We start from the raw sequence: 15,483 nt of genomic DNA, 5'->3' as shown, positions 1-15,483 counted from the left end.
ATATAAATGTACGGAAGCTATCCCAGTCAGCCGTAGAGTATCGATATACACTACGGTGGAGAGGTACGTCTGAAGACTGTTTATTGTTTTGTCTGATTACTGTTCCATTTAAAATATGGATGTTTTTATATGCTTCGGTTATAATTACATTTAAATTTATTGAACTAGTGAAGCATCTCGTGTGTAAAAAATACGTTTTAAATGTGTTAAGAACGTGGTTAAAATAAGTGTGCAATGGTTTAAATGTGTGATTTACAAAATGGTATAGAATTTACAGTGTTTTGTTTTCTTTTTTAATTTTTTTTCTTTTATAATGTATATATATATATATATATATATATATATATATATATATAGTTGTGTGTGTATGTCAAACGAATATATGCGCATATTTCCACTGATAATTATGGCGATTCCAATCATTTAAATGATTCACATTTATCGGCTATCAACATGGCTGCTTCGATAGTTCGACAGAGACCACAACGTTTAGATAACTTTCCTTGCTAGACGACCCCTTTCCCTACAGTTATTGATTTTTATCTTGGCATTATCGGAAAATTTTCATATTTGAATAAAAAGATTTCCATTCGGTTTTGTCTGTTTTGCGGCTCATAAACCCTTTGTAAGTGATTTAATGCCGATGAACAACACCTATTGTGTACGTTTTATTGAACGCACTTACTGCTGTACCCGTAACGGCTGGAAATCTATGATTTAGACCTTTATCGACAGTATTTGTGGGTAAATGAATCAATAAGTTCTCATTCCTTTTTAAAAAATAATGATATAATGCTGGAGACCAAATATTTAATTTTACGGGCTATTAAATCAGCAAGCTAAGTCCAATTCAAATTTTAATCAACGAATTAGTCATAGATTTACGAGGAACGCTCGAAAAGTAATACTTCATATTTTTTTAAATTCGCCCGAATTGATAAGAGGGGGTTTGTTAATTGCACTGTTATAATAGCTGAACTTATGCATTCATGGCCTGGAAATTTCATTTTTCTCTTGCAGATCTTGACGGTATGAACATATTTAGAACTACCCACCTATATATAAACTGCGTCAATCGCTTTATTTCAGATTCGCAAAATATCAATATTTCACTAAATACTTATAGTCATACAAAAATGAAAATTGTATCATCAAATAAATGTTTCAAGATTAGTTACATCCCAAAGTTTAAATCAAATACATGCGAGATCTACGAAGTTATGACTTTTTATTTATTATCAAGTAATTTATACTGTCCATCGCTTTATTTTTTAAAATGCCAAAAAATGGGGGATTAACGGTTATCGAAAAGGAAAGTATTGTTGCTGGACTCGTAGAAGGATTGTTCATCAAAGATTTAGCTATGGAGCTGGAAAGGGATTCAAGAACTTTGGCTTCATTCGTGAACAACCCCAACACTAAATCTAGAAAGGATAAGGAACCAGGAGAAACCTTTCACATCGTGATATTCGGAAAATTCGTAGGGAAGTAAACCAAAACTCAAACAGCACCAGTGCGTCCATTTTTGCAAGAGCTGGAATCGCTCCAGGATCCAAGCAGGCCCGATGTAATGTGTTGAATGAGATGGCAAGGAACATCAAAACTATTCCAAAGCCTCCATTGAGCAGACAACATAGGGAAAAACGAATGGCTTGGGCACAGAATTACATGAAAATGAATTTTCAACGTGCTACTCTTAACGGTCTGGATGGATGGGCCAAAGTTTGGAAGTAGAACAGAACTCCAACCTCTTACAGAGTTAATCGACAACAAGGAGGTGGAGTCATCATGTTTTGGGTTGGAATCATTTAGGAGAAGTTGGTTGGAACTATCCAAGTTTCAGAGGGTGTAAAACTTACCAACAATGCGTACACGGCCATTTTGGATAAACTTTTGTCTCTTTGGCTGGATGACCTACCATTGTCAAGTCACTTTCAGATGATTTTTATGCATGACAATGCACCATCCCATTCTGCTAGGGCGACTGCAGCGTTCCTTGAATCCATGGGCTTCTTTGGAGAAACCCTCATGAGTTGGCCACCGTGTTCTCCGGATCTTAATCCCATTAAACATCTCTGGTCAATATTGAAAAGAGGTGTTTATGAGGGGGGAGAGCAAGTCACTTCATAAGATGCCCTGTGGAAGAAAGTAGTTGATGTTGTCAGAACCAAAACTCCTTTTCAGATCAAACAATTGACTTCTTCGGTGGATAAAAGGTTGTTTAATGTTACTTAAAAATGGTGGATATGTCGATAAATAATTAATTTATTTGAAGCTTAGCACCTAGGATGTGCTTTTTGTTTATTTTTCTTTAACAGAAAAATATAAAAAGTAAAGTTTTCATGATTAGACATTTGTATTTTTGCACTAATACGATATTTTAAGAGACCTGCAATAAAGCGATGGGCAGTGAAAATTCCTTGATAAAGAATAAAATATCATAACTTTGCATGAATTGGAATAGCATTTTGGGAAACTAATCTTGAAGCAGTCATTTGATTATACAATTCTTATTTTTTTGTGAGATATATTTAGTGAAATATTGATATTTTACTTATCTGCAATAACGTGATTGACGCGGCTTATATATATATATATATATATATATATATATATATATACATGTATATATATATATTGTAGTGACTTGTATGTTATATACTGAGTTCGTGTAATCCAGTAAATTTTTAGATACCAATAAGTTTTAAGCCAAAAGCAGATGACTTAAAAAGTAAGCTACAAAATTATCATAATTCATAAATGTTGTGGTGGCACACATTCATTTGCATATGCGGATAGTAATTACACATAAATAGGAAGACTCAGTTAGTCTGAGGGTGTGTTCACCAGAAGCCACTGAAGGCCGCCGGGAGCAGATATGTTTCTCCAGCAAAGACTCTCTTATTTGACACCATTATGTAAATATCCTGTAAATATACCTTTTCCTAATACGCTTCTTATTTGATCTTCCTTTGTTTGTTGAGTCGTCATTTGTATTGCTTTCTACGTTACTTGTTTCAACCTGCAAACTTAACAATAAATAAGCATTAATATACTGTATAAGTAAAATCAAGACTTCAAGACAAGTAACGATATGGAAACATATTTAATTAGAATGATAATGAATTTTAAAATATAAAATAATGATAAATAGATTAAAATGCTTTACTCGAGATGCTGTATGAGGATTAATATATATATAATGCAGTCTTTTTATTTATTCTCATATTCAATTAAACATTAAACCTAAAATGGTCTTAAATCTAAGTATTAAAACAATCGATACTCTATAAACATTACTTACCAATAAGCAAATACGAAACTAAAATTAACCGTAACGTTAATTCAAGGTTGTTATGGCCATATTATAAATATAGAAATAAAAAAAATCTTTTTAAAATTAATTATGTGAAATAAAGAAATAGAGAAATCTAATTTAGAAATTAAACGAATGGGATATATTAAAAAAACTTTTTTTAAATAAGTTTTTTTTTTAAAACTTCTTATGACTTTGTTATTAAATAAGGATACGAAAATTAGGTGATATATTAACATTTAAATGTGCTTTTCACGGAGATTAACACCAGAGTGTATGTTTTTCACATGCTTCTTACTCCGTTAAGGGAATTTTTCTTTTTTATTTTCCTTTAAACAATGTTCTATTGTCAAGAGTGTTTTTATTCATAATGTCTCAAGAAATGCTGGTTTTTATGAAAATTTTCAAATCCCATAATGTTTGAAATTGTCGATCTGGCATGGAAACAACTGTAACGTAAAATGAAATACACTTCTTGTTGCTATGAACACCTTTTTGAAGTCTTGATTTTGCTTATACAGTATATATATGTATATATATATTCATATATATATATATGCATATATATAGTAGAAATGGTAATTAATAAAAATTGAAGGAAGTGCTCAATACTGTTGTAGAGCAAATATGCGTATTATTTTTTTATTACCGTATCTTTCTGTTAAGTTACATTATTGTTTCAGCTACCCGGCCGTTTTTTGGCCGTCTGTAGCTTCTTCAGACTTTTACAGAAAACATTTTTTTCTGTAAAAGTCTGAGGAAGCTACAGACGAACAAAAAAACGGCCGAGTAGCTGAAACAATAATGCAACTTAACAGAAAGATACGGTAATAAAAAATAAAGCATATATATATCTTATTAAATATTTTATCCAAAAGTTTAATGCATTAAAATATATCAACTAATGGCAATGCACATATACCAATAAAAATTAAACCAGGTAAATTGACTCAAATATTAAGCTTCATGATTGTCATTTCCGCAAGCGAGCATTCATACACATTTTCAAAACCAAGCAAACAAGGAAAATATAATTTTTGCATCATATTGTTTATTTTTCCGTAGTGTTACAATTGCTTCGACACCATTTGGACAATTTAAAATTTTATGTTTTTCAAAAACATTCCAGATTGACATTTCATCAGACAGATTGAATATATATATATATATATATATATATATATATATATATATATATATATATGGAGAGAGAGAGAAAGAGAGAGAATATTATTTTATTCAATTTATGTAAAAAAAATTACCATCAATTGTTACAATAAATCTAGTATTTCAGTCTAAAAAAATACGCCAATAAACCTCCGGTCTTACTTCAATTCTTTAATGGAGTTAAATCATTAGTAAATTTAATCATTGAATGACTGCCCTCAAGTAAGGACGATGTCTTTTTAGACTGATACATTACATTCGTTGTAGTGGCTTATAGTAATCTTGTTTAGCTAAATACAATAAAATTATATATATATGTGTGTGTGTGTGTGTATGTGTGTGTTTGATCAGATAATTACAATATTTTTGCCCGATTCCGTACTAAATTCCTGATGCCGATACAATTACCGATTGCGAATTTGATTCTTTATAAATCTGTAAATATTTAATAAAGTGGTTATTTTGTCAGGGTTACAGTAAAAACACGCGTTAAAGTGCATGTATTTTCTCGAAATGTAAAATACACACCTGTGAGGGTGATTTATAGCTTTTAGCTTTACTCGTGGATTAAAACTAATAAATATTTAATATTTTATTATTACTACCAGTAGTGGAAGATTTTAAAAACAATATATATACATATATATATATATATATATATATGAATTCGTATTTTTGTCTGTTTGTTTGTTCACGATTTGATTAAAAGGTCCATTGCAGTAATATTTCATTTATTTCTATGTATAGTATGGTTCTTTCAAAGTATTCGATTACGAGGTCACCTCATTTGCATATCATATTAAAGAAAATCGATTTTATTAAATAGCTGTATGTTAGTTTAAATTTCTAGCGAGGGAGTTGTTTTAAATGTTCTATTTAAGATTGTTATTTCCTCAATTTTAAATAACAATTATATTGATAATATATTTAATTTAATTTATTTGGAATGATTATATCCGATATTTATTTTTTTTAGAAACGGATAGAGTTATTTCCCCTGATGAGTTTTTTTTTATGTTCCGAAGTTCGAAAGATAAAAAGGAAACTGTTCCTCACATAAAATAACTTGGTAATTTGGTAAAAGTTTTTACCGTGAAAAAATAATTGTGGAGGCAGAAAGATGTTTTGCTTTATTTTTAAATATTAAAAAATAAAGTAAATAAATAAAATATTTACGAATAAACAAAAAGATCTCATTTGTTTGTTTTTATTATGCTTGAAACGACTATTCAGAATCTTTGAGCGTTCCAGGAATTGAAACTCCCCCCGCCTAAAAAAAAAGAAAGAAGCCGGAAAAAAAATATTTACGAAAAAAATAGCAGTGAAAAAAAAAAAAAACTAAACAAAAACAAGCCAATAAAAGGAATTCCATTTTGTTCTTAAACTTTTCAAACGCGTTAATGTTTATAACGTTATTATTTCTACAGTGGGCAAAGTCGTTTCCAAATTAGCTTTTCGCTTTATTCGCGTTTCAGGTTGGAGTCTGCCTACATGACTATTTTTTTCGGTCGCTTCGGCATTCGCTGATATTTTTATTGAAACAAAAGTTGTTTTGATTCATTTATTTTTTATTTTATTTTTTGGCGGGGATATGGGTCCAGCGCAAGAGCAACAAAAACGGCTCAATATCTGGAGAATAGCTTCTTCTCTTTGTTTCCATTCTGTCGAAATATCTGGTGGAGAGGGTATCGTGTACTTATTTTTTGGGCGATTGCATTTACATGTTTTTATCCGTTTTTTTTTAATTTTTAAATTGTTGTGGAGGTATCGACGTTTCCCACGATGGAAATGATTTTTATCCTTAGTATAGTAGGTTTGTTCCAAACGGAACTTCATGTCGACCTGGGTATCGCCAGGTAACCATACTGGTGTATATGTATATATATATATATATATATATATATAAAATAAAATTGATTTCACTGATTCTTCTTAATTGCATTTTATCTCGGCAGCAGTGTCAAACACATATCTTATTTTTCTTTTATTAATATCATTGGGATTTTTTCCCTTTTCCTTGTACATATTTGTGAATTATTTCATGAATTTCGACGTTTTGGATTATTTTGGACCATCTTCCAATTACGTGATTTCCTTGGATTTTACTTGTGTGAATGGAAATTTAATTAACTTTCTTCGATTTACATTTTTGGATTTTACAGTCATTGGATAATTTACCTTTCACCAGACTATCCATTCACGTGAAATCACCCTTTTCTTCACCATATTCTCTCTGCTTCACGTTTTGTTATCAAGTAAGATCTTTGACTTACTTGTAGTTTCATCAAATACTTTTGTATGCAAAATTCGATCCCGCATTTTGCTAATTCTTACCCTCTGATGAGAAGGAAAGTATTTCTTTGAAACTCCGCGGATTAAGGACTATCCACTTATTAAGTGTTTCCTTTTCAGATTAAATATTTTTTAACTCTTTTTCAAATTGTTTTTTAACATATTTTATTGACTATTCGCTCCTATATATATATATATATATATATATATATATATATATATTAGAGATGTCCTTTTTTTTTCTTTGCAACACCCTTTTCACATATGAGACGTGACTAGTATCTAACTCTCCCTCTTTCTCTTTCTCCCTCTCTCTCTCTCTATATATATATATATTTCTTGTATCTTTTCTTTCATGGAAGTTGCTTGACAGAACTCGAATTTTTAGTTCCTGTTCATAAGACAGTTACAGCAACATTTTACTTGTCGCAATAAAAAGCAAACAATTGTCTCACGCAATGATCCTAGCGTTAAGCGGAATATATGCACACAGATATTCTGCCCACTAGTAGACACAATATCGCGATGCCATTCCTCTGTTGATTAAAATTGTTCTTCAAGTCCAATGCCAACAAATTCTTGTCACAAAATGCCCCATAATAAGGAAACGCAGTTCATACAATTCATCATTGTTAGAACCATCATAACTTTACTTCTTCGGCTGGCATTCATTTCCGTGTAACTTCGATTGGTTTTTGGCCATGAAAAATGATGACAACCTATTCGTAATAATGTTTATATTTTGATATTTATGAAATAAAATGATGAAATACATTCCATTCTTTGTGCAACAGATGACTAAATTAATTTCAGGACTAACTGAGAAAGTGTAGATTTTTTGCAGTGTTTACTTTCTGTCATGATGCAAATCCATGTACCCATCAGCCAAGCTTCTAACTTCTAATGGAAATTTATTTCACAATTAAGCTTAAAGTGGAAAATTACATTTTAAAATTGTTTACGCCACCTATGTCCAAATATATACTTACATAAATAATTTGTTGCTTATTTTTCATGTTTTCAAATCTTATGGTTTTTCAGCGCAGATGATTACACAACCGGTTTCATGTCGGTGAATGCTATGGTCCACACAGACGGCACGGTTTTCTGGTCTCCTCCCGTGCGACTGCGCAGCTCCTGCAAGGTGGACATAACTTACTTCCCCTTCGACACCCAGATATGCAACCTGAAATTTGGATCGTGGACCTACGACAAAGCCCAGGTGGACCTTCAAAAACAATCGGCCGAGGTTGACGTGTCTAGTTACGTGACCAACGGCGAATGGCGTCTCAGCAAGTTCCAGATCGTCCGACAAGAGACCGTCTACCCGATCGGGGATGCTATCTATCCGGATGTGACCGTCGTGTTGGTGATACGACGTCGCATACTGTACTACGTCCTCAACATCATCGCACCTTGTTTCTGGCTGAACATACTAAGTGTTCTGAACTTCGCCCTACCTCCAGATGCCGGAGAAAAGATGACACTTGGCATCACCGTGCTCCTATCCTATTCAGTGTTTATGTTACTTGTAGCAGACAGTATGCCACCTACGTCAGAATTCGTACCCTTGATTGGTAAGAATAAAAACATACTACTACTACTACTACTACTACTGTCAATCCTTTTGCTTTTATAGAACCGATTGTACATGGGATGTTGACATCATTCCAGCTGTACATATGACTACTTAAATTACATCGGGGCAACCAATGGTTGCATTTCATATTACCGAGCGTCATATATATATATATATATATATATATATATATATATATATATATATATATATATATATATATATATATATATCGGTTTACATCTCCGTATATGAATATGTATCCCAAAATTCATCAGTGTGGCTAGGTATAAATGTACCACGTAGAATATACATAGTGGCTCGCTTAAAAGTAGCCCAGATAAATGTGGTAGAGAGGAGTAACATTCTTTTATTGTTTTAAATTACCTGAGGTGTTATAAAAGATGTTGGAAGTGCTCCCCGTTGACATCTATGAAGTTCTGGGCACTTTTAACAACGTCTGCAAATACTGCCTGTAGATCTTCTCTGCTGATTCTCCTAATAACATTGGCCATGTTCTCCTTCGGTCGGTCTGGATTTTTAGGATTATTTGCATGATCAAAATATAATATTTACGCGTATTTTACGAATGGGCACCGGCGGGCATGCTTAGAGTATATATATATATATATATATATATATATATATATATATATATATATATATATATATATATATATATATATAATGTATATATATATATATGCATATATATATAATGTATATATATATATATATATATATATATATGTCTGTGTGTGTGTCAGTATGTAATTATATTTTAAAAATAATATATATGCTGCTCCCCATTTAGGGGGTACCAGGTGGGTAAAAGGGAGAATTATTCCCAACACGCATTTAGGTTAAAATTCACTTTCGTATAAATGCATGAATTCAGTCAAGAAAGTATCGCTAACAAAAACAAATAAAAACATCTGCATAAAAGTGATACATTTTGTAGTCCTGCGAGGTTAGCCGAGTGGTAGAGGTTTAGGCTTCTTATCACGAGGTACCGGTTTCGAATCCCGCTAGATTCAGCCACTCTGATGAGTTGTGGACGGCGAAACACGTTTCAGTGGATAATTAAATTATATATATATATATATATATATATATATATATATATATATACACACGACATAATCGCGTTGACACACCGGTTCTCGTCAAGTCACCGAAGTTTAGCAAGTTAATACCAGATGGGTGACCATTTCGGAATTCTAGGCGCTGTATCTGCTCTCAATTATCTCGGCATTTGCTTCCAGTCATCCTGTACATACACTTCACTTGCCACTGGTATCTAACAATGTCAACTCAGGAGAGGTGTGGTTGGAGATTTCGCAGCTCTAGCAGTGTCAGAAATTTCGTGAAAATAGTGAATAATTCCACCCCATCTTTTCCAAGCTTATAACTCCTCGAAAAATGTAATTCAAGCCCTAATTTTTTTTTTCAATTAAAGGAGCAAGGACCAAGGTTTTATTAAAAAAAAAACAATGTGTTGTTTTTTAAAAAAAGGTTTTAAACTTCGGACTTTACAGGTAATTTTCTAAAAAAGGGATTTTTTTTTGTTTTAAATTTGAATATATTATTTATTGACCTTTTCTCTTCAATTTGTGATATATAAAACTCCCCGACATAAATTAATTATTTACTTTTTAATAGACATTTCAAAATGAGAGGCGTGAATTATTCGACCCCCTGTCTTTCCAAGCTTATAACTCCTCGAAAAATGTAATTCAAGCCCTAATTTTTTTTTCAATTAAAGGAGCAAGGACCAAGGTTTCATTAAAAAAAAGACAAAAAAAACAATGTGTTCTTATAAAATAAGGTTTTAAACTTCGGACTTTACAGGTAAATTTCTAAAAAAGGGATTTTTTTTTGTTTTAAATTTGAATATATTATTTATTGACCTTTTCTCTTCAATTTGTGATATATAAAACTCTCCGACATAAATTAATTATTTACTTTTTAAGAGAAAGTTGAAAATGGGTGACACTTGGGGGGCCTTAATTTAAAAAAAAACGTTTGTCTAAAATATTATATTCGGTTTATTGGAAAGAACATAAAATTTCACATTGACCCTGAAAATATCGTAAAAATAGAATCAAGAGAAAAATTTTGATAGATTTTTAAAGTTTAAAAATTGAAAAATATTGAGTTCGGAAAATTAATTACTGTTTAAAAAATATATTTCTTTTACTTTTAAAACAACTGTAATAGTTTATTTTGGAAGTATAATCCATAAAGAAAATAAATAACCCACTTTTAACGGAGAAATTACGAGATTTTTATATTGTATTCGCAGTTTCGTGTTAGGGGTGTCAAAAATTCCTACAAAAATTCTGATACTGCTATCGCAGCTCTTGCCATAAAATTTTTACGCACTGGCACTCCTTCATGAGTATCCATAATCTGTCAAATACTGAAGGAATCTTTATATATATATATATATATATATATATATATATATATATATATATATATATATATATATATATATATATCAGAGAAAACATAATTTAATTTAAATACCAAAGAAATAAAAAAAAACGGGCAGGTGAAATTATTAAAATTTCCTTAAGGCCTCATCGTCTGACCCTCTAAGAGGAAACGTCAGAATGATAAGGCCTTAAGAAAATTTTAATAGTTTCACCTGCCCGTTTTTTTTGTTTTCTTTGGTATTTAAATTAAATTATGTTTCCTCTAAAATTTCTCCTTCCATTTTGCTGTACAAAGAATTTACTTATATATATATATATATATATATATATATATATATATATATATATATATATATATATATATGTGTGTGTGTGTATATATATATATATATATATATATAATAAAATAAAAATATAACACGGAAATTACATAATTGTGGATGCAATAATTTATTTCAACCTAATGGTATTTTCAAGCATCTAAATCAGACAATTACATTTTTGATACTGAAAAAAAGAAAAGAAAAGATCGGTCTTCGACCCTCAAAAAACCAGAGGTGGTGGTAGTAGCAATCCACTTAATACATTTAATAGAGAGGGTGGTAGGGATTTAAAAATTAAAAATTAAAAATAACAAATAAAAATATTAGATTAGACACTTATAAGCGGCAGCTCGATGTAACCATAGATACACACACACACACATGTGTGTGTGTATGTGGGTGTAGGTGTATGTGTATGTGTTGCGTGTGTGTGTGAGTGTGTGTGTGTGTGTGTATCTATGGTTACATCGAGCTGCCGCTTATAAGTGTCTAATCTAATATTTTTATTTGTTATTTTTAATTTTTAATTTTTAAATCCCTACCACCCTCTCTATTAAATGTATTAAGTGGATTGCTACTACCACCACCTCTGGTTTTTTGAGGGTCGAAGACCGATCTTTTCTTTTCTTTTTTTCAGTATCAAAAATGTAATTGTCTGATTTAGATTTTAAAAATGCATTAAAATAAATATGTACATTTTTTTTCTTTGCCGTTTTTCCTTGAATGTTTCAGGAAAACGAGTAGTTTTGCAGAAGAGAGAAAAAAAAGAAGAAAAAGAAAAAAAATGTACATATTTATTTTAATGCATTTTTAAAAGTGTATATATAGACATCGAACAATCCAACCTTCCCATACGCACACATATTTGTCCTTCCCGACATGGGTAGGATTCAAAAACTGTCTTTTTTCGCACGATCTATGACTTTTTCTTTTCTTACATTTTTATTTCAATTATCCTGAAGATGTCCTCTGAAATAAGGACGAAACGTTGATTTTTTAATAATTTCATTCGGATTTTCTATTTTTCTTTAAACATATATATATATATATATATATATATATATATATATATATATATATATATATATATAAAGATTCCTTCAGTCTATATATATAGGAGTGCCAGTGCGTAATATATATATATATATATATGTGTGTATGTATATATATATATATATATATATATATATATATATATATATATATATATATATATATATAGATATAGATATATATAGATATATATATATATATATATATATATATATATATATATATATATATATATACTAGAAGGTTGCCCGGCGTAACCCGTTCGTAAAATATGATAATTTGATGTTTTCAGATTTTGTATGTAGTATCATTATAGAAGTAATTCTATATTGATTTATCTTCAGTCTATATATATATATAGGAGTGCCAGTGCGTAATATATATATATATATATATATATATATATATATATATATATATATATATATATATATATATATATATATATATTATAGAGACGAATATTGGCTGAAGAGAGCTTGATGAGGATACCTTAAACGGGCCTTATTATCGGGCTTGAAACCGACGGTACCAATGACCTGTCTCAACTAACAACTTTCTGTACACAATATATATATATATATATATATATATATATATATATATATATATATACTAGAAGGTTGCCCGGCGTAACTCGTTCGTAAAATATGATAATTTGATGTTTGCAGATTTTGTATGTAGTATCATTATAAAAGTAATTCTATATTGATTTATATATTACACCCAATATATACTGTATAGTAATGTTACCTGTTGCGTGTCTTGGCAAAAAATTCGCTTTAATATGATATTTTATTCATGCATATTTTGTCTTTATTTTTATTATTTATTATTATATTGCACCCAATAAATAGCGGTGATTTCAGAAGTTAGAAAAGATAATTTGGATGCCATCAGCTAGAATGTAAATCCCAACACATGGCTCTCCATCCTTATTCGTTACTTAATTATTTAAAAGATCTATTGTTGATTTAAAAACATGATTGTAGAATATATTACGAGATATGTGTATTAAAAAAACCCAACTTTTCTCGTGTTTTTCAGGTATTTATTTGACTGTGTCGATGGCGATGTCATCTGTGTCCGTGGTGCTTTCCGTCATGGTGATGAAGCTGCACCACTGTGTTCCCAATCAGCGAGAAGTGCCAGCTTGGGTCCGCCGATTTATCCTTCGAGGCCTGTCCAGTTTCGTGCGCTGCAAGTGCCGACCATCTTGTCGCTTATCTCGCCGTAGAATCAATACCAAACCGTCTTGCCCAACCGAACGACGCAATGAATCAACCGAAATTTGCACAAAACTGATGAACGAGGCGAATACGATCCAAACCAACCGTCGCCATGATATCGGACTCATCTCCGATATTCGGGCGGACTTTTCCAACCCGTGCGGACGGAACTCATTCGCCGGGGATGGGATGAACGAACCGCTTGACCACGAACGGCGATCGTACTTTTCTGAGGAAGCGTTGAAATATCTAAGGCTGTTGGTGGCCAAAAGTGAAGAAGAAAATCACCAAACTGCCATCATGGACGAATGGAAACAAGTTGCTTTAGTCATCGATAAGCTACTATTCTGGACATTTCTCTTTATAACTTTTGCGACTGTTATCGTGGTATTAGTCGTTGTACCGGCATTGTCCACAGACGATGACGGAAGTGGTCTCTGAAAAAAAAACCTTAAAGAAACAGAATACAAACCAGAAGTACGCACAGTTTTGTCAAAAAGATACGAATACTTTTTTTTTAATTGGGGAAACAACCGAACTGTTATCATGGACGTGTAGGAATGAGTTGCTTTAATTATCGATAAACTACGACTTAAAACATTTCCTCTTTATAACTATTGCAACTATTTTGTGGTGTTTGTTGTTGTACTGGCCTTGTCGACAGATGGTGACTCATGTGGGCTCTGATCAGCAAGTTGGCCAGAAGAATATCAGATGTACGCACAGTTTAATCAGAAGTATATGTCTCGAACATTGATCTTTTATGAGTCATGTATACGCGTTAATTTATCTTCGAGCTGACTATGCAATGCAAAATAGACTATGTATACTGAAACCTATGAAAGCCTATCTATCTATATACATTTGTCAAACAAGTATATGTGAAAACAAATGGGATAGGTTAATGTGGTTTGATATTATTTAGATCTGCAACAAATTGAGGTTCATAGTCGATAAAAATATTGATACTGAAAGAAAAAAAATTGCTATAAACATATATAATATATAGACTGCTGAGGAGGTGTTTTTTTCTATAATGCCTATAATTTAAATCGTTTTATTGTTTTCTTGAGCAACTTGCCTCTATCGTTTAAATCTCGTAACATGTAATGTGCATATGTGCATTATATACTGCACTATACCAACATTCAAAGTGAATCTCTGAAGGGCAAGAAGAGTTTCTTTGAAAGAAGTATTCATTTTAACCTTCTATACTAGAAGATTACATAAGCAACTTACTAATCTTACGTTTAGACATTTCTATCTATATTCATACTTAAACATCGACATTTAATTTTGGCAGTATATTCTTTATTGCGTTGTTGCGTTTGTTGGTAATAATGATTGCTTGGCTAAATATCACAATGCGAAAATAGATTTAATGGAAGGGTTGTGAATAAACAAAGAAAACTACATGACACTTGCACCAAATTCGAACCAGACGAGAGATAATCTAACTGGTGCGTCGTGTTAAGAAAAAGACCACAAAGCAACGTAATACATAATATACGCACACATTATTTAGATATCATTTTATAAAATTGTCAACTTGGATGTATAAAGCAACAATTAACAATGGTCAAACATTTTCTGTTGTAGAAATATTATATGTATTAGTCTATTTGTTTCTGTGCTGTTTATTTCATTAGAAAAAATATATATGAAAATTAAAAAAAAAATTTAAAATATTTTACAAGCCATTTAATATATATAGTTGTAAAAGTTATTTTAGGAAGCGACATGGCTAACGTGATCTCCTGGAATGACTAGAAAACCGATGTAGAATATCATTAAGAGGAAATTTGAAAGGAATTTCTTATTTTAGTCAGTTATTTCTGTTGGTGAAGGTAGATAATCTGACACTGGTGAGTCTTAATCAAGGGAGATAATCTAAATCTGAAGGGTTCTTAGTCAAGATAGATAATCTGAAATTGTCGAGTTCGTAGTCAATGGAAACAATCTTAGACTGGATAATTCGAATTAAGAGTAATAATTTGAAGTTGGATAGTTTTAGTCTATGAAGATAATCTTAAACCGAAGAACTATTAGCCAAAGGAACTTAATCGTAGATTAAAAACTTCTT

General features: G+C 31.1%; 1 protein-coding gene across 1 annotated transcript in view; it reads left to right on the top strand.

Annotated features, from left to right (window-relative positions):
• LOC145246656 (neuronal acetylcholine receptor subunit alpha-10-like) overlaps positions 1-15,079 on the top strand; it is a 613,590-nt gene extending 598,511 nt beyond the window's left edge. The window contains exons 4-5 of the mRNA XM_080108364.1: positions 7,817-8,352; positions 13,219-15,079. Coding sequence (XP_079964490.1) covers positions 7,817-8,352; positions 13,219-13,841 — 1,159 coding nt within the window. The 3' untranslated portion in view covers positions 13,842-15,079. The remainder of the gene's footprint in view (positions 1-7,816; positions 8,353-13,218) is intronic.
• The last annotated feature ends 404 nt before the right edge of the window (positions 15,080-15,483 follow it).

This window comes from Euprymna scolopes, chromosome 24 (assembly GCF_053919585.1).
Source record: "Euprymna scolopes isolate OS-2025 chromosome 24, ASM5391958v1, whole genome shotgun sequence".
Classification (NCBI taxonomy): domain Eukaryota; kingdom Metazoa; phylum Mollusca; class Cephalopoda; order Sepiida; family Sepiolidae; genus Euprymna; species Euprymna scolopes.
The sequence above is the reverse complement of the archived record's forward strand: the minus strand, read 5'-3'. Positions and strand labels throughout refer to the sequence as shown.